Source organism: Strix uralensis, chromosome 25 (assembly GCF_047716275.1).
Source record: "Strix uralensis isolate ZFMK-TIS-50842 chromosome 25, bStrUra1, whole genome shotgun sequence".
NCBI classification, from domain to species: Eukaryota; Metazoa; Chordata; class Aves; order Strigiformes; family Strigidae; genus Strix; species Strix uralensis.
In genome coordinates this window covers 5,930,240-5,952,650 of record NC_133996.1, presented here as the reverse complement: position 1 = coordinate 5,952,650, position 22,411 = coordinate 5,930,240, and the positions used below count along the sequence as shown (strand labels likewise).

The 22,411-nt window shown below is 53.0% G+C and overlaps 2 protein-coding genes across 4 annotated transcripts; one reads left to right on the top strand and one right to left on the bottom strand.

Moving 5' to 3' along the window:
• The first annotated feature begins 81 nt into the window (after positions 1 to 81).
• RBBP4 (RB binding protein 4, chromatin remodeling factor) lies at positions 82 to 8,974 on the top strand. Of its 2 annotated transcripts, none has more exons than XM_074894283.1 (12): positions 82 to 279; positions 1,243 to 1,390; positions 2,046 to 2,191; positions 3,466 to 3,639; positions 4,518 to 4,633; positions 4,800 to 4,960; positions 5,085 to 5,211; positions 5,325 to 5,402; positions 6,518 to 6,594; positions 6,717 to 6,774; positions 6,870 to 6,980; positions 7,854 to 8,974. In XM_074894283.1, the coding sequence occupies exons 1-12, from the start codon at positions 264 to 266 to the stop codon at positions 7,917 to 7,919; spliced, it is 1,278 nt and encodes a 425-aa protein (XP_074750384.1). In that variant the 5' UTR covers positions 82 to 263; the 3' UTR covers positions 7,920 to 8,974. The 2 variants fall into 2 exon arrangements, with proteins under 2 accessions (XP_074750384.1, XP_074750385.1); XM_074894284.1 differs by having other exon boundaries at positions 99 to 279; positions 1,246 to 1,390.
• A 400-nt stretch (positions 8,975 to 9,374) lies between these two features.
• On the bottom strand, positions 9,375 to 17,015 carry SYNC (syncoilin, intermediate filament protein). Of its 2 annotated transcripts, none has more exons than XM_074894282.1 (4): positions 16,435 to 17,015; positions 12,591 to 13,866; positions 11,212 to 11,336; positions 9,375 to 10,006 (listed from the first exon to the last, which is right to left on the bottom strand). In XM_074894282.1, the coding sequence occupies exons 2-4, from the start codon at positions 13,857 to 13,859 to the stop codon at positions 9,943 to 9,945; spliced, it is 1,458 nt and encodes a 485-aa protein (XP_074750383.1). In that variant the 5' UTR covers positions 13,860 to 13,866; positions 16,435 to 17,015; the 3' UTR covers positions 9,375 to 9,942. The 2 variants fall into 2 exon arrangements, with proteins under 2 accessions (XP_074750383.1, XP_074750382.1); XM_074894281.1 differs by lacking the exon at positions 16,435 to 17,015 and adding an exon at positions 15,264 to 15,382.
• Between the last annotated feature and the right edge of the window lie 5,396 nt (positions 17,016 to 22,411).

The following is a 22,411-nucleotide window of genomic DNA, read 5'->3' as shown; positions in this document are numbered from 1 at the left end:
CACCGGAGCGCGCTCGCCTGCCCCGTGTCCCCGCCCCCTGCCCCTCGGCGATTGGCGGCCGCTGCCCGGCGGCGCGCGGCGATTGGCCGGCGTTGGCGCGCGAAGGGGTGCGCGGCGCCGGAGCGGCACGCAGCGGGGGCAGGAAACAATAGAGCCGCGGCCGGAGGGGTCCGAGCAGGGAGCGGAGGAGCCGGCCGCCCGCCCGCCTCGCCTAGCCCGCCCCGCCTTGCGCCCCGCAGCCGCGCCGCTCCCCCCGCCCCGCCATGGCGGACAAGGAAGGTAGGGCTCGTGGCGCGGTGTAGGCCCCGCCGCGCGGCCTCCCTCCGCTCAGGGCTCCGTGAGGCGCGGGGTGCACCAACCCGCCCCCCCCCTTCCCAGCGCCGCTAACGGCCGCCGGTGTGAGGGGAGCGGGGGCGGCTCCGCTCGGGGGCGGGGCCCGTCGGTCCCCACGGGCAGGGCCCGCCGCGCCGCCTCCCCTCGCCCCCGGGCCGCGCGGGGGAGGCCTGGGGCCCGACGCGTTGAGGAGGCGACGGCCCTGCCTCAGGCCGGGTGTCCCCCCGCTCCCCTTCACCCTCCGCCTTCTGATCCGTTCGTACCCGGAGGAGGGAGTTTGTATTTTGCGGTGGGCTGGGGTAAGTGGGGAGGCCGCAGCAGCGCCGTGCCCTGGGAGGGGTGTGGGCAGCTGCCTGCCTGCTGCAGACAAAGAGATGTCACCGGCCACACTGCCATGTTCCGTGGGTGTGCTCCCAGAGGTCTCGCTGCGCGCTTCGCTTGCTGTAGCGGAGGCTGGTAGCAGATGGGATGAGAAAGTCACTGAGAGGAACGAGGCAACAGAAGGAGCCTTGGAAAACTGGATTTTGGGAACTGGTAGTTCAAGGCTGCACCTAGACCGCTCTAACAGCAGTTGCTGGATCTCCCGCATTTAAACATCTTTATAATTCTGGGTTTTGCCTCCACAGTATCCTCTGACACCAGTCTTCAGAATTCTATTGTGCTGCTTCTGTTGAGATGATGAAATGTGACATAGTTAATTCTAATGCCCAGCCTTACATCCAGAAACAAGGATTAGCATGTGCAACAGAGGATTTTTAGTCATCTAGCAACTGCTCCAACAGAGTAGTCACAACAGCAAACCAGGGTGTGATGGAGTTGGCTCTATTCAATTGCCCACTCAGTGTTGTGCCTATGTTGTAAATATATTCATAAAAGCTAATCGTATGCATTTTTTTAAAAAACCTTTAGCAGCCTTTGATGATGCAGTGGAAGAACGTGTGATCAATGAAGAATATAAAATATGGAAAAAGAATACTCCCTTCTTATATGATTTGGTAATGACCCATGCTCTGGAATGGCCAAGCTTGACTGCTCAGTGGCTTCCTGATGTAACAAGGTAAACTGATCCTTTTGCTCTTTTTCTAAAAGCAGAATAAATAGTAAATCCAGGATCACTTTTTGTTAAAATAAGGCAGTATGTGATTCCTTTCTGTCTTAAATCACTTTTTGTACCCTTCCCTTGCCAACAGCAAGTTGAGGACTATGAACACTAGAGAGATAGTACAGACATTTTTAATTTGGGAAAATGCCTTCTATTACTGAGAAGATATTTTCACACACTTGATTTCCATGTTTTTCTTCTTCCAGCTTCCCTCTCCCCTTTAGTAAGCAAAAACCTACTCAAAAAAAGAACTAGATAGAATTTCTGTATAGCCACCATTTTGTCCTAAGCTTCCATAACAATGTTCTGCGTGCAGCAAGTGTTCATGCCCCTCAGAGTTGTTGTACTCGGGAGGAGCTGCTAAGGTCTCTTTAAGGAAGGCACAGGAATGGTGGTCTGTCAGAGTGTTGTGCTGTGAGAATTTTAGGTTGAGATCTTAAGTAGTGATAAGAGATTTCCTCTGGAGGAAGCAAGTTTGCTGTTGGAGCAGGAGAACAACGATAACTTTAAAGAGTGTTATTAGTGTTAGAAGCTGACATCAAAAAATGTTGTAGTCAGCTCAGTATTTGTGTAAACCCCTTTTATTTCTCATGTAACTCTTCCCTTGCAGGCCTGAAGGCAAAGATTTCAGTATTCACCGATTAGTCTTGGGGACCCATACTTCAGATGAACAAAATCATCTTGTGATAGCTAGCGTGCAGTTGCCTAATGATGATGCACAATTTGATGCTTCACACTATGATAGTGAGAAAGGAGGTAAGGGACCAAAATTGTGGATCGGGGGAGTTCTAACCGTTTTTAACTTCCCTTCTCAAAAGAATATTTGTCTTTCCTTAAACTTCAGGCAGCAAAGTGCAGATATGACTTCTAAGTTAATCAATTTGTTTCTAAGTGGTGCCCTTAATAGACAAATGCCATGTTTTTTGAATTGTATGTAATGTCTTAATAATATAATGAAAAAAGAAGCTGGCAGGCTTGTTGCAAAAGTATGTAGGTGGGGGGTGAACCTCACCCCTCCCTATTTCTCATCAGGAGTTGACACTGAATGTCATGGAATTGGTATTTTTATTATCACTTTTGCCTTACATAAACTCTTCCAGTGAGAAAGTCATCCATGTAAAAGAATATTTCAGAGGAGTGTAACATTTCAAATGTTCTTCTCTTGTCTGAATTGTGCTGCCTGATAGTTGTGCCAGCCCCTCTTGGATAAAAAGATTATTGTGTTTTGTTCAGTACATCAGTCTTGGATTCGATGCTTGCTGTAATCTTAGTTGGCTGTCAGCATTGCTGCAAGTTAGACATTTCTCATTTTTACTTGGTTCAATCAATCTTTCTACCTGGTAAAAGTCCTTAATGATCCAGTGTTTACTCTTTTTGCCGGAAGCCTGCATTGTGCAATTAGTATTTTGATCTTTGGGCTTCTCAGAGTTATTCATGAACACACCGTTGCCTAATAAATACTTTGATTCTATTCTAACATTTCTCAAAAATCTACTACTCCAATTCAAAAACACAGAAAAACCCTCTTTTTGCCAGAGTGGTGCTGTGCAATTTTGTGAAATACTGGGTTACTCTGACTTTACTTACAAAGATAAGGTAACTTTAGCAAGTTATATTACAGTCCTGTATCTTAAACGCGGTGCAGCAATTTGTTTTTACCAGAACTTTGTCTATTCTGCAATGCTGATTTTTGTTATATTTGAAAGTGCAGTTACAGCACAACTGTTTCAAATGTACAACACGTCTTCATTGCAGATAAGAGTTTTAGATATGATAAGTTTGGCGCTTGTGTTGTTGAATTTGAAATAGTGAAAAATTTTTTGGAAGAAATGGTCTTTACCTTAGCCAAAGCCCTGATGTTTTGATGTTACAAATACAGATGTTTAAAACAACATGCCATTTGAAAACTGGATTCTTTCAGTCACAGTTGTTCTTGTGACTGTCTTTCAAAAGAAGTGCTTGGCAGTACCAGTCATTGAGTCTGGATCTTTGTGTCTTGGTCTGAATCTGGCTTACTATTATTATTCCAGAGTTTGGAGGCTTTGGGTCAGTTAGTGGAAAAATTGAAATTGAAATCAAGATAAATCACGAGGGAGAAGTGAACAGAGCACGTTACATGCCACAGAACCCATGTATCATCGCTACGAAGACTCCATCCAGTGATGTCCTTGTCTTTGATTACACCAAGCACCCTTCTAAACCAGGTGTCTGCTTCTTTGTCATGTCTGTGCCTCAGAGATCAGCCAGCCCTTCCTTAAGAAAAGGTTGATGTAGTGGAAAAGAGGTTAAAAAGCTTTGTGGGTTGCATATCATATGTGATTTTAGGGGAAAGTAGGTATTTAGTGTAGAAGGTTATTTTAGATGAAGCTTAAACATATGTATCAATAGAAAGAAAGGCATAGGGGTTTTTTCTTGTGCTGTTTTACTGCATGTTTTGTCATGTCAGTGTATGTGTTGGTATTTGGGGTGGTGGAAGGTGGCTTTTTGGAAACTCTAGTATTTGCTGGGAGCTGAGCTGTTGTCCTGTAAGGATGTTAACAGTCAAGATCGAGTGACTAGTTCTGCCACTAGTGGGGGGATCAGAAGTGCCTTTCTCACTTCCAAAGTACAGTTGGAGATGATGAGAGAAAAAAAAATATTACACCAGCAGAGTGTTTAGGAAGAGGTTTTTTTGAACAGTAACTGAGATGATTCCTCCATCCAGCCAGACCAGGTGCCTCATGCCAAAGCATGGGGGTGGCTATTGAGCTGCTTTGACTCTTCAGCAGGTACTGTAGCACTGATTTAGAGTGGACCACTGCTAGGCCATCCAGCCAAAAAAAAAAAAAAAAAGGCAGCTCAGAAAAATCTGCAGTGTTGTTTTACTAAGCTGAGATGACAAACTGCTCTGTGTTGTCTCAGTGCATTCTGTTTTAATGAGGTGATTCTTCAGTTGGGGAAAATGCTCAAAAGGATAGAGAGGGGTCCTGTTGAAAATGTCAAAGCAAAGTTTAGTAAAGCACGGTAAAACATAATGGCAGGTATTCCAGGATGTGCTGGAAATGGTACTAGGCACTGGAGTTCTTACACCTCCTCTTTACAGACCCTTCTGGAGAGTGTAACCCTGATCTGCGTCTTCGTGGGCACCAGAAGGAAGGTTATGGGCTGTCATGGAACCCAAACCTGAGTGGGCATTTGCTTAGTGCTTCTGATGATCATGTGAGTACTTTAAATATAGCTGGGTACAATCTGTACTTTGTGTCCCTTGGCAAAGGTCAAAAATCCTTTTTGGTTTTTTTTTTTTTTTTGAGAGGGAGGAGGTGGGGGAGGTAAAGCGAGTGTCTGTCTAAACATGCAATTTTAAAAAATTTTTATTTTTTTGAAGACCATTTGCTTGTGGGATATTAGTGCTGTACCAAAAGAAGGCAAAGTGGTGGATGCAAAGACCATCTTCACAGGGCATACAGCAGTAGTGGAAGATGTATCTTGGCATCTGCTCCATGAATCTCTTTTTGGATCTGTTGCTGATGATCAGAAGCTCATGATGTAAGTGAGGCAGTGTCTTCAGAAACGGGGTGCTTCTGTCCCTCTTGCTTTCCCATCTGCTCCTTAGTCCCTCAGTAAAATGGGATATAAACCTTTGTTTCAAGTCCATGTTTTCCCCTTACAGTTGGGATACTCGGTCAAACAACACCTCCAAACCTAGTCATTCAGTGGATGCTCACACAGCTGAAGTCAACTGCCTCTCTTTCAATCCCTATAGTGAGTTTATCCTGGCTACAGGATCAGCTGACAAGGTATGTCTACCTTGAACTTGGAACATAATTGTTTAGTTTCTGATGTTTAAATGCAGATGTATATATTTGTTACTTCAACAAAAAATGTTTTTGTTTTTTTTTTTTTCTCCTAGACTGTTGCTCTATGGGACTTGAGGAACTTAAAACTGAAGTTGCACTCCTTCGAATCACATAAAGATGAAATATTTCAGGTATAACAAAACGTCCTTATCTTTTATGCGCATAGACTTAGTTCTACTTAGCTGTTTGGAAAAAATACATTCTTTTCCACTCTACATTTTTATTAAATGTACTTGCACTTAAAAACTCGTATATTCTTTTCTCTCATCTGCTTATAATTTTCTGGCTTATTGTTGTGGAGCTGTATAGCACTCTGTGTGGGGTAGAGCTCCAATTCAGATAAGAATGTCCAGAAAGCCAAGGGCAGAACGTAACAAGGAAACGGTCGAGCGCTTTAGCCACAACAGGAGGGTGAAATGCTAGCAGTACAGAGTAAATGTAAATTATTCATGCAGCAGATTGAAGCAGGGAGGCACAATGAAATGGCTGCAGTGTTTTTATCATCTCAGCTTGGTCCTGTAGGGAGGCTTTAGCCAGTACCCGCTAGAGGGGATCACTGGAGCAGCCTGTAACAACGAACAATTGCTAATTTTGGTGGCGTAAATATAGAATGTTAACGTCATAGGTAGCATGTGCTTATCAGATACAATATTTCCAACTCATGCCTTAGAAGAAAAATAGGTAGAGATTTTTTGTAGAAGGATTACGAGTTAAGACTGTAGTTACCTCTAAATAAAATTACACATGGAATCTTGAAACGTCAGGTTAGTGTGCAGAATTATGCGTTCTTTTCTAATCCTGTGATCCTATTAAGTGGTATGTTTTGGAGAGATTTATCTCCAGCAGGAGTAGTAAATGTGAGCTTTCAGACAGAGAAACTTAATTACAGTGATTTCTTTCCATGTGTAAACTACCTACTACTTACAGAATCCGTAGTTTATATTTGTGCAATCCTTATTAAGATAAGGAGCAGCTAATATCCTTGAGAGCTGTTTGCACTTCGTAACACATGGTCTTTGTTAGAGGAAAGGTTACACGTGGTACCTTTTTGGTGCTCAGATGCCTCGTTAGTGTATGAACGTTCACAGACCCACCTCCCCTGTTAGAATGTTATTATTGGGCATATTCATATTTTAAGTAAATACCAATTTGAATTCTCAGAGCTTTCATGATACAAAATGTTTGTTGTGAATGTCACGTTACAGCTGCTTAAAACTAACTTCCTTTCTGAATTCCTTGTCTGTAGGTTCAGTGGTCTCCCCATAATGAAACTATATTGGCCTCCAGTGGCACTGACCGCAGGCTAAATGTTTGGGACTTGAGGTAAATCCTAAATTAGTCACGTTGTCCTGACAAAATATTATTGATGAATTGCATCACACTTTAAAAAACCCAAACAAACCAACCTCCCACCTTTTCACTTTTCCTCCCTTTTCTTTTTACAGTAAAATTGGAGAAGAACAATCCCCTGAAGATGCTGAGGATGGTCCCCCAGAACTGTTGGTAAGTCTTTTGAGTCTCATTGATTATTTTGACTAATTATGCATCTCTGTGATGTAGATTTGAAAACATTCCCCTTTTTGTTTCCCCAATACTAGTTTATTCATGGTGGTCATACTGCAAAGATATCTGATTTCTCCTGGAATCCCAATGAACCCTGGGTAATTTGTTCTGTATCAGAAGATAATATCATGCAAGTCTGGCAAATGGTAAGTTGTTTGGGAAGGTGCAGGACGTGGCAGATGAGAGATGGTGTTGAACTGCCTGGATTTCAGCATTCCTGGTTTTATTTACAGCTCTCGGAATTACTTTGTAGCACTGCTTAAATCTCAAAGGGATAATGAAATCCACTTTAGGTTTGCTCCAAACAATGGCTTACAAATACTCAGAAGCTGGTTTGTGTTTCTCATGATTTTAAAAAAAAGAAAGTACTGGTGTAGAAGCAAATTTTTCCCTTCTATGTTTGAATGAAAACAACGTGTCTGAGAACCAAAGATGAAATTGAGGTTTCTGATAGTTATTGTCCTAAAGAATGAAATCTTTGCAAACGATATAAATGTCCTCCTGAGAATGGAGAGGGGTGGTGGTGAATAGGAAAAGTTTGCTGGCCCTAAATTACCAGCTGTTGAAGGTTTTGGAAAACATTCTTGTATTGTTTGAATAACCTTTGACAAGACCATACTCCTCATTCTTGTTTATGTATAAATTGGTTCACAGGGGCTTTGTTCTTAGCAGCCTTCTATGTAGTTCTTTTGAAAGGTGCTGCAAGGTAGAGGCTCTGCTAAATGTATGCAAAATAGTCTGTTAATTAAAGTAAGTCTTGCGGTGGTCTCTAACAAGGCAGGTTTCCATAAGCTGCAGTAACTTACAGGGTACTTCAGAAATGTTTTGGAGACCTGGCTGTTAGGAAAAAGGTCGTTTGCATTGCTTCTTCCATGTTAAATGGCCTTGAGGGATCAGGGATGGGTGATACCTATCTGCAGATAAAAAACTGCCAGAACTTTCTGAAGTGTTCTAGCAGGTGAAATCCTGCTCAGTGTGGTGGTAAATGCTTCTTCAGTTCCTCCACCTCTCTCTTGCAGGCGGAGAACATCTATAATGATGAAGACCCTGAGGGAAGTGTGGATCCGGAAGGTCAAGGATCCTAGATGACAACCTTTTCCTGTTTTTAGTCTTTTTCCTTCTCTTCCCTCTCAACCCTGATATTGACTTAACACTGGTTTTGAGACACACGTAGACTTTGTGTTCAGCCATCCTTCTGTAGATACCATCAACAGGCTTTTAAACCCAGACAGTGAGTACTCCCTAAGGAAAGGGCTTAGCCCAGCTCAGATGGTACCGTGCTGTAGCTCCTCACCCAGATTTCCTACAGCAACCTCTCGGTGTAGGGCTGGCTGTCCCATTTTAGCTGCCTTCATCACGCAGAGCAAACTTACGTTTGGGTTTGTTTTTTTCTTTAGCTTGCTACAGCTGTGGGCTTTTGCCTAATTTAAACAAAAGTTAAATCGGTAGAGCTGCCAGAGTGTGCTTGAGCCAGTGGAGATGATACAAGTGTTAATCCACTGGCAGTTCAGAAATGGAGTGTGGAAGGTCTTGTCCTCTTCAGTACAACTCAGAAGTCTTGGGATTCCTTTAGTTAATCTGTACCTTGTGGTTTTTTCTGCCTCTGCAGATACAGAACAGACTTGCAGATTCTGACTTGAACTGAAATTGGATTTTTTCCTATATTTTTTGGTCTCTACTGGTAATTCTGGGTTTTTCATTCCTTCCTTCCTTTCCCTTTTCTCCCGTTTGCTGGGCGACAGCGGTTTGGATTCGTTAGCTATTCCTGCAGAGCATTGTTCACCTTCCATGTATTTTGCTCTATTGTGTGTTTCTTGAGCTGTGTTTTCACATATATTTCTTTCCTTTCTGTGAAATGGTTTTTAAAACTTGGGGCCACCAAGTTGTAAAGGTGTATGTTTTTACCAACTGATGTACCACAGATGGCATGCCCGGTAACCCAAAACAGCATTGGTAGCTGGTATCTGTAAAGCAATTAAATGTGGATGAACTACTTTTTTTAGGAGTTAGTCCTTGACCACTAGTTCCTGCACATCTTCCACTAGGGTGTCCTGTTCCACCAGCAACCTGTTACTCTCCATGCTCCTCATGACTAATTGCGTGTAAGTGCTTCAGATGGAATAAATTTTTTCTACGTAAACGCCGTGTAACTTTGATTTCTGTGCTGATGTTTTCCTTCTGCGTTAACTGCTTTCTGGAGAGTAAACTGAGAGTAAACTCTTCAGAAAGCAGAGAAAAGAATTCTCTACCCGTGTGTCCTATGAGACTAAGTGCTGTTATAGATACTCCTTAGTTCGTAACATGTGGATGATTCTCCCCCTCTTGTTTCTGCTGCTTTTTGTGAAATGAGTACTTGGTATCCCCGAGCAGTCAGTGCGCTGAAATGTGCCAGATTTTAAGTCTACCTTGAGCCCTTGCCACAGAACTATTCTTTTTTTTGTTGTTGTTAGTCTGCAGCATGGATAGTTTGATACAAGTACCTTGGTTTGACACACAGGCTTGTTATTTTCTCCTTGAGACACAGCTTTGAGAATTAAAAGGATCCTTCAACTCCGACCTTTATTTTCAGTGTGAGACTTTATATAAAGTGGAAACCTATTATCCACAAACTAGTTTCTGTGGCCCACGGTGGAGCATAGAATCATTGAGGCTGGAAGGGACCTTTAAGCATGTTGCAATACAGCAGAGACCCTTGAAATACAAAAGAAAATCCTGTTAAAAGGATAAAGCTTCTCTTGCATGTAAACTTTAAAAATCAACCCCCCTAACCCTGGCTTCCAGAACAACTTTCTGTGCAGGCTTATACAATCCACTTATGGAACAAGACGAGATACATTTTTTTCCAAACACAGCAAAACACATCTGTTATTCTTCATATATGTCCATGGTTCAGTGCAAGTATGATTTTCTCTGCTCCTCTGTGGAAAAGCAGTTTCACTACACGATTAACAGCAGCACCTTGAGAAATACACACAGGCAAAGGATTGTCTGGTATTCCCGGCTTCAGGCAGCTGCTGCGCCTCGGGCAGGATAAGCAGCAGGAGGAGACGTCCCCGGCAGATGCCTCTGTCCTTTATTGTTGCTACAGTGAGGAAAAGTCCATTGTTCCTAACAGTCCTGTTCTGCTTTCTCATCCGATTTGCAAAGGTGGCCGTAGATTTCTAAGCAGCTCCTGTGTGGGTAGAAAGTAAATTTAGATTACTGAATATTTACAGTAAGTACTTTGGCTGGAGAAAAGGGGGAAGGGGGACAATGCTATTTCTGAAAAACATTCTTTTCACAGTATGGAAGAAAAGTGATTAGGAAACAAACTGGCTCAGAACCTGATCTTGTGAGCGTGCGGCCCTAGCCCAGCCCTTCCAAGCCCTTGGCAAACACTAGCTTTAACAGAAGGGAATGTCATTTTCGGTGTGAGCTACGGGAGACGGCAGCTCTGAGCTGCGCTTAACTCTGAGGTCCCCGGTGCAAACGTGAAACTCAATGAGGTGTCCTGACACACGAGAAGCCTCGCACGCTATCGCTTCCAGGGAGGGCAAGCTGTAGATTGCCTGGAGTTAAGAGACTGTGGTGCTGCACCCAGGCTTAAATCTTGCTCTGTGATTTAGACCTGTGATTTAGAAGGACCCGAAGCAGCAAAGATGGGGGGGTTGCTGGGATCTGGTCGGAATTGTAAATGTGGTTTCTTGTTAATAAATCTTAGAAGGGCTGGTGACATGACAGGCTGAAATGGAGGTCTCTTCCCCCGTGCTTACCAAGCTAAAGTCTCACCTGGATAAAAGAAAACTTATTTGTGGTAGGGCATAGTCTCCCGTGGTGTGCTTGCATGAGGAGGTTTGAGTGGAGAAGGGGGGAAAAAAGAATATTAAAGTAACAGTGAAGCTACAGAAAATGGTTAAAAGTGTGTACAGCTGAGATTGGAGTAACGCTTAATGCAAAGGTCGGTGAGTAAAAGTCCACAAACTTATCGACGTTCTCTGGAGCTTTAAAAAATCTCATGTAATAAAGAAGACCCGAGTGAATCCAGCAGCAGAGAGTGGTAAGCAGAAGATAGTTCTCACTCACTGGAGAGCATCCACAATGGTGTTTCCCAAACCTAAACCTCACTTTCCACACACTCCTAAGGAAACTGGCACTGGGGTTTAAGTTGCTACGCCTGCTTCTTGCAAAGCAACCTCCGCTACTTGTGTACGGGATCTTCCACCAAATCCCTACTTGTGGCAAAAGTCCTGGAGCTCCCGCTGTGCTGCCCCACCAGACCCCTTGCTCACACACCAGCCATGTGCCCAGGGACCAGGAGCCTTCCTCTTCCACTATCCTCCTCCTCCTCCCAGCCCCTCCCCAGCCCCTCCGCACCATGGGGACGAGACACAAACGGACTTGTAGATGGAGAGCTCCTGGTGAAGGCTGGTCCTCAGCTCCTCCAGTTCCTGATTCTTGCGCTGCTGGAGCTGGACCCCGTTCTTCAGCTCCTTCAGCCTGTCTTCCAGCTCCTCAACCTGCTCCTGGGGAGTAAGAAGACAAAGAGTGGATTAGCTGGGGGAGGAAGGCTGGCTGTCTCAGTGCCCACGCTCTTACGGGGGATCTGCCTGTTTGTCTGGACAAAGCACAGCCAGGCTGATGGCTGGCTCGCCACTATCTCAAAAAATCTCTGCAAAAAAACCTTTGTTTTATTACAAAGGTGGGAGCTTGGGCTGAGATGTGATGCGTTGGGTCCTTAGGCTTCTCTTGGCTGGTTGCCTTTGTCCCCTAGACTACTTTGTGTGTGTTTTGACAAGCTGTCAGAACTGTATAAACTATATGAGTCAGGAGAAGATAAACAAGGATTTTGGGAAAAAGAAAATGTGGAGGCACATCAGGGATGCCCCAAAGTCCTGTCCTCCAAGGGAGAGCAGACCCTGAAATCCAAGACGAGCAGTGTCACGGGCGCTGGTGGCCCGGTCCCCAGCTCAGCAGGGAGGAGAAGCGATGGAGGGGGCTGCCAGCTTCCAGAAGCTGCTCAGAGCCAGGCTGGGAGGAGGCAGCAATTACGAGCCGAGAACAGGGAGTGTTGAAATGGGGGAGATTAATTGTGGAGCCTCTTTGCCAAATGTGCTCTTGTAGATATTGAATTGCCTTGTCCCTCAGGACAAGATGCCGGTGGGGGATGCCTGGTGCAGCCAGAAATAACCCTCCTGGGAGGCAGCCCAGCCCCTGGGCTGCAGGGACAGGAGGTGAGACCCTTCCTGGCTGTGGGAAGGGCAGGATCTGCCTCGGCAGGGCTGGGCTTTTAAAGAAAAGCCACTTTTAGTTAAAACTGACTTTTCCAAGCGCCTTAGCTGAGCCCCCATGCTAGCACAAGCTGCAGGAAACGTGCGGTGCCTGTGCTCAGCAGCATCGCTCAGCTCTGCCGCGGGCCCACTCTGGGAAGGAAACCCCCCATCCCTTCTGCCTCATCCCTGCTTGCTGGGGCCATTTCCAAGGGGTGGGTCAAAACCAAGTGAGAATATAGTCAGGAGAAAGCTTTCTTCTGGCAGCTCATTCGGTGAAGACGCAGCGCTTGGCTACCACATCCCTGTAATCTTGGGTTTGCCCTGCACCCAGGGGCTGCTGTGCCAGGGCAGGGGATGCTTCTGACTTCAACTTTTACCCTCCTCATCCACCTCACACCCCTTGGCCCTGTGAGCAAGATCTTCAGCATTCACATTTCACCAGCTGCAAAGCACAACTCCCACTCTTTAAACAAGAGGGTGCGAGGGGTGCCCAGCCCGGGCACGTACCCGGTACTGCCCAACCTCTTCATCCCGCTTCTGTTTGACGAGGACAATCTGCTCCTCCAGGCTCCGGTTCTGCAGCCGCAGCCGGCTGACCTCCCCCTGCAAGGGCCGCAGGGCTTCCTTCATCCCCTGGATCTCGCCCTGCATCTCCTGCAGCGCCTTCGCCCCCGCCTCGCGTCTCTCCAGCAGCCGCAGCAGTTGGGGCTCGTAGTGCTCCTCCAAACCTCGCCGGCTCTCCGCCACGAAGCTCTCAAACTCCATGGAGAGCCGGCGGCTCTCCTGCAGGTACAGGTTATCCTGCCGACACGGTGGAGTCTCCAAGCGTTGCCTCAAAACCTCCTTCTCCTTCTCGCAGGTCTCCTTCAGCCGGGACAGTTCGCTGGAGAGCTGCCCAGCCTGGGTCTCCAGCTCGCCCTGGTAAGCAGCATACTGGGAGAGGTCGTGCCGCCGGCTCTCCAGCTGGTACTGGCAAGCCACGCACTCCTTCGTCACCTTGAACAGCTTCTGCTTGATCTGCCGGATCTCATCCTTCAGGTTGTCCCTCTCCAGCTCCACCTTGGCCAGCAGCCGGCAGGCTGCCTGGATCTCCTCGTGGGCATGGTGGATCTCCTGCAGCGCCGGCTCCCGGAGCTGGGCGAGCTCCGTGATCAGGCTGTCTCTCTCTTTCTCCAGCTGCTCGACGGCTTCGATGCACTCTTGGAAGTAGTCACCCAGCTCTTCGAGGGTCAGGCACTGATGCTCTGGGTCATCCGCATCCAGGGGGCTGCCTGCCCCCTCCGCGTCCATGTCCAGTGGGATTCCTGCCCCATCTGCATCCGCTGGGATCCCTGCCCCGTCTGTGTCCATGTACAGTGGGATCCCTACTCCGTCTGCATCCACGTCCAGCGGGATCCCTGCCCCATCCACATCCAGCGGGATCTCTACTCCATCTGCATCCTCATCCAGCGGGATCCCCGTCCCACCTTCATCCATGTCCAGCGGGATTCCTGCCACGTCCACATCCAGTGGGATCCCGGCCCCGGCCACATCCTCGTCCAGCTGAGGCTCTGGCACGTTTAGCTCCAAGGAAGCATCCCTGCCATCTGGCTGCAGCTCCCGGCAGGCGTCTGGGCTGCCCCCGTGCAGGGGTGTCACCCCCACACCCTCCGCTGGGTCTAACGGGCTGTGCGAAAGGTCCGGGTGCGGAGCAGCGCCTGCAGCCGCTCCCTGCGGGGCTGAGGATGCTCCAGCTTCATCCACCTGCAGCTCCGGAGGGGGCTCGGGCTCTGCCATCAGGTCCCTGGAAAGGAGAGGAGACGTGAACCAGAGCAATGAGTGTAACCGGTCTCAGTCCTTCCCCTCTGCCCTGCGAGACGCGGGTGCCCCGCAGCAGGCGGAGCTGGGGGTGCTCTCGCTGTGGCCCCGCTGCTGTGACTGTCCCCGTGTCACCCTCCAGCTCTGCAAACTGGGCAGGGCTGCGCTTGTGCTCTGATGACAACTTGGACCCAAACTGTCGGCTTTGGCATGGGCCAAAACAAGGGAAGAAAACCCTCTTAAAGTGACTGCCTGCCACAGAGAAAGAGCGAGGGATACAAACCCGGACCCTAAACCCAAGAGCTACTCCGGTGCTGACAGGAACTGCCACCGTGGTGTGGCCAGTCTCCCCCAGCGGCACCGGTGTGACCGGCGTGGGCACTCCCAGTAAAACTTGCCGGGATTTTAGCAATGTGGCATAACCTCACGGCAAGGGAATGTGCTGCTAAAGCGCAGGCAGGCTCCGAGATGGCTGAGATGGAGGAAAGCACCGCACGTAGAGTGCCCGAGCAAGCGGCAGCTCCTGCAGCAGGAGCCCGGTGAGCTCCGCTTTGCAGAGTCATCCGATCCCGTCGTTATCCCCAGCCCCGGTACCTCCAGCTGCCACCACCAAATACTCGCGTCTCACATTTGCCCGGGTGCTATTTGGGGGAGGATGGCGAGGACAACCCTCGGGGACGAGCCAGGGTTTTTCCTGCCGCTTCCAGGAGCCGGAGCCGGTGGGCTCGGTGGGAGGATGCTCTCACCTCCCGGCCACGCCGCTGAGCTCATGTCTAGTCATCCCCCAAGGAATGAGCGCAGGCTGGCACTCGCAGGCAGCCCCCGGCTCGCAGCAACGGCTTTAAGGAAAGAACTGATTTTCACTGATACTTTCTCTCCTAATAAGGTAGTTTTCGGCAGCGATGACACATCACAGCCTCGGACTCAACGGCCCGTCGGCTGGAGAGGAGGCAGCGCCTGGAAAGGTGGGGAAAAGGCCCCGTTTCATTTTTCCTTGCCCTCCTCCAGTGCCAGTGCTTGTTTTTCAAAGTTCTTGGCTCTGCTTTACATCGGCGGGGCAGGAGGGGGGGGACAGCCGTCCCACCCTCGTAGTAGGGCGCAGGGGCTTGCTCTCACCCACCCCCCCCTCATCACAGAGCCCCTCAGCTGGGCAGCACTCCTGGGTACCCAGAAGGGGGCGGTTCCCCCCCGCTCCACACTTCTGGAGGTCCAGGGATGCTCCTCGGGTGCTGATCCCCCCCGCCCATTCCTGCACCCCAAGCTTTGGCAGCCCCCTCGCCTGCCCCATGCCACCCCCCCCCCGCCAAGGATCCCACACCTATGGGACCCCCCTCCCCCGGCAGCACCAGCCCCTTCTCCTCGCCCCCCTGGGTGGGCTCTTACCTTCCTCCCCTGGAACCCAGCGCCTCCGGCTCTGCGCTGCACATGGGCTTAGCATGGGGCGGGGGGGGGTTATTAATAAACAGGGCTGGAAATCAGATTCCCCGGAGCAGCCGCTTCACCCGGCCACCGCCTGCAGTGCCAGCTGCGGGCGGCTGCCTCCCTCCGCCCCGGGGAGGAGGAGGAGGAGGAGGAGGAGGAGGTGGAGGAGGAGGGCGGGGAAGGCCAAGCCGCCTGCATCCCTGGCAGAGGCAGCCGCAGGGGCTGGCAGCAGCCAACCCGCATCCCTGGGGAGCCTCCCCCGCAGCCCCCCATCCCGCTCCGGCTGTTCCCACCCATGATTTAAGGTGGAGGTTTTGTGCAGCCTCAAACCCGCCCCTTCCCACGGTGCTCGGGGGGCTCCTTCCCAGGAGCTGCGGGGACCTCATCCTGCCAGGGTCACAGGCAGGACGTGGGGGGCCGGGATGGGGACAGCGGGGTGCTGGGGCGGTGTCCCCTGGGACTGCGTGGGGTTCGCCTCCGACGTGGGCGGCTGAAAGGGGAAACGCTGGAGGATGCAGCACATGGCCGCTGAATGCCGCGGCCTCATCCTGTGCAGGGAGCGGGGTGCTTGAGGGTGCTGGCGGCGCGGTGCTGCACCCCCCTCAGTATTTATTAACGCATAGTAATGTATTAAGTACCGATATCTCAGTAGATGCCCCAGGTTGGCCCCGTAATGGCAGAACGCAGCCTCCGCTTCCCCTCCCACCCATAACCCCGGCCCTGCCTCCCCTTTCCCCTCTGGTTTGGGGATGGAAAAGATGTTTTTTCGCACTGCAAAGCCCCGTGGTGGCTGTGGCCACGCTCCCGGGCACCCGGCAGTGACGCTGCCCTCACTGCTGCCCTCACTTCTGCCTTCACTTCTGCCTTCGCTGCCCGCAGATGTGGTTTTCCACCTCTGCTCACGCACACTCCCTGCAGCTCTGCTGTCCCACAGTGCCCGTCGCCATCCTCCCCACCCCACAGCACCCTAAACCACCCATTCAGTGGTTATATTATTAACTTATATTTATATGAAATACATATTTTAGCTATATCGCCACATTGGCACGGGTGCAACAGGCTGGGGTGGTGGCACGGCCAGCGGGCGCTCGGCCCGGCCATCCCTCGCGGTATTTGAGCCAAGGGAGCCTACCTCTGCCAGGGCCCGATCCTGCCCGCCGCCGCCACGGCTCAGGAAGTCGACGCTCGCCGCTCAGGAAGTTGCCAGCTCACGTACCCCGAAATCGCCCAGCAACGCGCACCACAGCTTGCGACACCGCCCAATGCCACCCCGTCCCCGCGTCACCAACGCCGTCGCCGACACCTTGCCCATGCCTCGCTCGCCGCCGGGCTGCCGAAATCAGATTTAAAATAACTGCGCTTGACCATCTCCCGCAAACAGAGCTTTAAAAGGAAAAGGGAGATTTAGGTGGGTTTTTTTCTTTTTTTTTTTTTTTGATCCTGTTGCTTTTTTCAGCACGACCCACCTTTTTTTTTTTTTTCTCTCTTTTTTTCCATGAAGCGCCTCTCTATGTGCCGAGACTTTTGACTCAATAGGAGAGGAATGCTGTTAATTCACACAAGTTGTGTGTATAAATATATATCTAAAGCTGAAACTGCCAAGGAGAGAAACCTGCGGGTCATGCGGGCTGGGTCCAACAAACCCTTGTAGGGGATGGAGGGGACGATGGCAGCGGCGCTGCCGAGCCCCGGCTGGGGTTTATCTGATGAGCTGCCAAGGGCAGGGTGGGGATTGAAGAGGCTCAGCTGTTCTCTGCTCCGTAAGAGGATACCCCGGCCCCGGCGCGGGGCTGTTTTGTGGATATAACCAGGCAACGGCCGGCTCAGGTGTCAGCAGCCGGACCCCGATGCGCCCGGCAGAGCCCGGCCGGCCGCGGGCACGAGCTGTGTTCGGTCGATGCGGAGACGCCGTCGTCTGCGAACCAGCGTGGACTTTGCTCCAGTAAACAGAGCTGGCAGGGAGTTATCGGCGGCGCTGCCGGGGGGGAAAGCAAAAGGCAGGAGAGTATTTGAGAGACAAAATGTTCCGGCTGTTGGAGTAAATGGCGGCGGGTCCAGTCACTGCCCTGCCCCACTGCCGCGGCATCCCCGGCACCGACCCAGTGAGCGGCTGAAGGGGGTCGTGGGGAGCACGGCGTGGCTGTGGGCCACTTTGCCTCCTCTCCGGTGACCTGGCGCTTGTGCCACCGTCCCCCTTCCTGGTGGATTTTTCCTTCCTGTCACGCTTGGCAGATCTTCCCTGCAGGCAGGGACGGAGCCGGCACCGCGGCCTCGCCACCCTGGCACCACCATCTTGGCACCGCCACGGCAGCTCTGGCTCTGTCCCCATGCTGTCCCCCCCAATCTTTAGGTACCAGGGCGGTTTGCTCAACTTTGGGGCCACCTTGACCAGGGGCTCCGGCAGCGCTGGCAGCACCACGAGGTGCCCAACCTGCCCAAACCCCAGCGTCGACGGCATTTAGCAGTGGCAAACCTGGGCAATACTGCCAGGCCTGTGCCCTCCGCCTGCCGCTCACCGCAGCTCTGTTTGCCGAGGGCACAGGGGGGGGTCCGGCTGTGGCAGGGTGAGCAGTGCCAGATCCAGCCCCCCCCATGTGCAGGAGCTGCAGTCTGATCTCAGGGGGAAAGTGTGATTCATCGCAGGAGCCAGGAGCGCTTCCAGGGATGGATCTTGGCTCGGAGGGCGGCAGCACCGTGCACCCACTCCTGCCCTGCCCTTGCAAGGTGGCCCCTTCGCCCTGGGTGGGTGGGGGGTCCCCGGATAAAGCTGTAGCTGTGTGGGGACAGCACCCAGGGGCGTTCGCCTGAGTCTGGGGGGGTTGGATGCCACTGGCCATTGGGGAACAGCTCGGCTTGCTTCACCTCCTGCCTCAGTTTCCCCAGCTGAGAGCTGGATGTGGACCCCCTTGGTGCCCCTCAGTGTGGGGATGCTGCTGTGGGAGCTGGCACAGGGTGAGCACCGCGGCCGAGTCCCAGGACCTGGCACCTGGGGGCTCATCACACACCCGCCACGGAGATGCCGGAGCTGTCGCAAAACTCCCCGTGCACCGACCCAGGGAAAGAGGCTCTGGATAGATCCTGCGAGAGGGAGTCAAGGTCACCCAGCGGGGCTGGAGGAAGAGCAAGAGGAAGAAGAGGAGGAAGTAGAAGAGGAGTGCCATGTGGGCATGTGCCCAGCCGGGCGGAGATGAAAGGGGGAGCCCGAAGGCGCCGTCCGCCCCGCAGGGACCTTGGGAGCTCTGCCGGAGCGGGGCCAGACCCTGCCCCCGGGCCACAGGCGCCAGCGGCTCCTGCTTATCTGGGTGCTGGGTCCCGCTCTGCCCTGCGGCGATGGGGGGACGAGGAAAGCGCCATTCCTGCCACAGCTGCTCCCGAGGGAGATGCTGGCCCAGCCAGGGGAGCGGCGTGGGGACGGGTGGGGGGTCCAGCTGCGGGGCCTGAGCACCAGAGCCCCTGCCAGCGCCTGCTCCCACATCGCACTCCTTTGGCTTTATCTTTGCTCAGCCCAGATATCAGCCTTTAAACACTTGCTGCTACCAGGTTTTAAACATTTCCATCAAAACTGTTTGTCCCAGCAGCTCCCACTGCAGCCCCTCCGTGTGCCACCTCGTGCCACGAGCTTATGGGTGCCCCAAGCAGCGCTCGGCCACGCTCCTACAGTGCCCACCATGGGGGGGGTGTGTGTGTGTGTGCACGTGTCCATGTGCTTGTGCACATGTGTGCACGGCTCAGCATGCACAAACAGCCTGTAACAAGCAGCCGTTGCAACAGGCGAGCCACGTTTTTGGCAGCCCGTGTGCTGGCAGGGGCCGATGTGGCGGGCTCAGGCCTGAAGGCGCCTTTGAAGCAGCGGTGATGGACGCCCGGTTTTGGGGATGCTCCTCTCTTCCCCCAGCTGCCTGCTGGTGCTGCCAGCCGTGCTCGGGCTGTGCCGGGGGATTTCATATCCCAGCTCTGGGGTTGCCACGTACCATCAGTCCCATCGAGCGCCTGTCGCCAGCCCGTGGGGCACTTATGGGGCAAATAACTGACATGTTCGTACATCCTACATGGCACCCTGTGCTCGTCGGGCACCGGGGCTGTGCTGACTTACCCACAGGCTTTCCCTTTTCGAATCCAAGCGCTCGCACGGGAGACGGAGCCACCTCTCGTGACCAGGGGCTGGGACGCTGCTGGGGCGGGTGATGCTCCTGGGAGGCTGTGACGGAGTCGTCCCTCCCAGCACGAGGGAGCCAGGCAGGGAACAACCGCTGCTATTTATTCCTCACCATCTCCTCCTACAACACACCCAAGTGAGGAGCCGCCTGCATTTGCTCTTCCAATGACATTTACGGCCCAGGCACCCTTTTATAAATCCCGTTTTTAAAGCAGCAAGCACAGCACTGATTTTAGCCAGCACCTGTGTCCCAGCGATCACTAACAGCGTCACTGCTGCCCGAGCACGGGCACAGAGGGCTCGTCGCTGGGATTTTCCATATTTCAGGGCAAGAAACAGGGAACAGCAGCTCCGGCTCCGGCTCCTGTCCCCATGGGAGGGATTTGGAGTGAGTGGCTCCTGCTCGGGGATGCATCAGGGTGGGAAGTGGCACTCGTGGGTCTCGGCGGGGCCGGGGCGGCCATGTGAGGACCTTGTCCCCGCTGCCCACGAGCACCGGAGGCGTTAATGAGTGATGAGGGAGCAGCCATCTCTCCTGCTGCCCCGGCAAGGGGAAGGAAACAGGGACAGAGGACGGGCCGAGCACACCCCAACGCGCTGCACCGAGCTCGAGCCGTCCCGGCGCGAGGGGCAGGAGCTGTGGTGTGATGCCGCAGCAGGTGGCTGATGTGTTTCAGCACCCTTAGGTGCCGTTTGGGATCTCACTTCCCAGGGATCAGCCACGGGGGGCTCTTAGGGCACATGGCAGCCCCCTGCCTCTCTGATTCCCCTCCCGTGTGCCTCTGCCTTGGCCTCGCGGGCGCTGAGCTCCAGCCGCTGCTCTCCCTGCCAGCTGTCCGGTGTCCTTGTGACCATCTTGGCCGTGCAAGCGGGAAATGAGTTACCCAGCTGCGTACCCCGGCATGCTGCCGGCGTTGGAGCTCTCTGGGGAGGGGGTAAAGCTTTCTGGGGCTCTGCACGAAGAGCTGGTGCTTTAGGGAGCTCCTGGACTTTCCGTCTTCACCAGGACCAGGACTCTAATGGAGGGAAAACTGAGGAAGACCTTCCTCTTTGTCTTCCTCCCTTACTTTTCTCCCCCATCTGATGAGAGGTCTCCCCGGAGGGTAACAGATACTCTCCCTCTCACTGAGATTATTTGGACAATGCGCCATAACTGTGCAAATATATTTTTCAAACTGGTTCTGCTGCCATCCAAGGAGGGGCAAGATGTGAAAACCAGGATCTTTTTTTGGAGGCTAATGACTCGGAAGTTGGAGCCGGCGGCGGAAAGTCAACACAAACACCCTAACTGGGGATTAGCTTTTCCCCAGTGCAGTTCACCTCGACGCGGGTCACCAAAGCCTCGGAGGGCTCAGCCCTCACCCCAGGAAGGAGCCGCTCCCCTGGGATCACAGTGGGCAGAGGGGTGCCAGGAAATTGCTGCCCAAAGGTTTCAGAGCTCATTTAGGTCTGGAGTCTGGGTTCAGGGGGGTGAAGGGGGGGGGATGAGAGGCAGAGACACAGAAGCACAGCGAGCCCCAGCCCTTCTGCAGGCATCGCCCAGGATTCAGCGTCACGTCCCCGTCCCCGATCACTGGTACAACTGAACCAAGCGGGATGCTCAGGTTTGCACAGCCCACAAGACACTGCCTGCCAGCACCCGAATCCCACAGGGGACACAGCACGCCGGGAAGCTGCGAGAGGGACAGTCTTCTTGTTTTATAAATTCTTCTAGTCATTTCCAGCAGTTGGCAAACTCCTCCGGGCGCACGGCCAGGCCCTTGCGAGCCTCCGGGAAGGATGCGGCTTAAAAGCAACGATGCAGCTTTTCATATCAGGAAACGCATCCGCACAGGGACCCAAACCCGCCCGAGCTGAGAGTGTGGAAATGAAGCAGAAACCACCTGTTTTCTCGGCTGGGCTCAATGCCCCCGGCTTTACCGTGCGTCCCACCACCGACCTGCTTGCTGCCGGGATGTGTCGCCGCTCCGGCCGTGGGTCTCGTGTGTCCCGTTGTCCCCGAGCAGCCGGATCTGCGTGGTCACGCTCCCGAGCAGCGCAGGCTGGTAACAAGCAATGAAATCTTTTCTGAGAGCCGGTGCCATTCCCGGGCCAGCTCCCAGGCGCTCTCTGGGCTGCAGGCAGAGGCTGGTAGAGCCACGTCAGGCGGCTGAGCTCCCCCTCCCCGTGTCATTTTATTTTCAGGAGTTGATTTATGATTAGCAACAAGAAGCAGCATGGCACAGGGTGTTTCACAGGAGCGGGTCCGTGGCCTCAGGTACGCCCAGGTCGGCCGCTGTTGGGGAGCACCGTGTCCCTCCCACCCCCCCGAGCGCTGCCATCGGCGGGGGCACCACAAGTGTCACCCTCAGGTGAGGAACCGGTGGTGGCTGTGGGGAGAGGGCAAGGGCAGGACATGGCCACCAGCCCCGGCTCCTCTCCTGGGGACAGGGACAGCCACCCCGGGGGGTCTGCGGGTCATGGCTCCGGGGGATGATGGTGCTGGAATTATTTGCTCCGTATTTCGCTCTGGTTCTCTCCCGCTGATGCTCCAGCACCACGGGAAGGCGGGAGGGTCCCAAGGGGTGAGAGCAGCCCTGGGCTGTCCCCGCACGGTCCCCCCCCGAGGGGACAAAACCGGGACTCACCGCGTGGGGGGGCACATCTTGGGGGACCCCCAGCAGCCCGTGGGGGACCCGCCCTTGCGCTGGAGACCCCCCGGCGGCATCAAGGGGGGGTGGGGAGGGTCCCCCCCGCCGCCACCAGCGGGGCCACCTGCGGGCGGGGGGGCGGGGGGGGGGGCGGGGGCCGGTGCGGGCGGGGCCTCCCGCAGCCCGGCCCCGCCCCGCAGAAACTTTCCGTCGGCGCCGGGCGCTCGGCGGGAGCCCGGAGCGGGGCCGGGAGCGGGGCTGGAGCCGGGGCCGGGCGGGCCCGGCCCTATGGGCAGCGGCTGCCGGCGGTGCGGGGCGGTGCG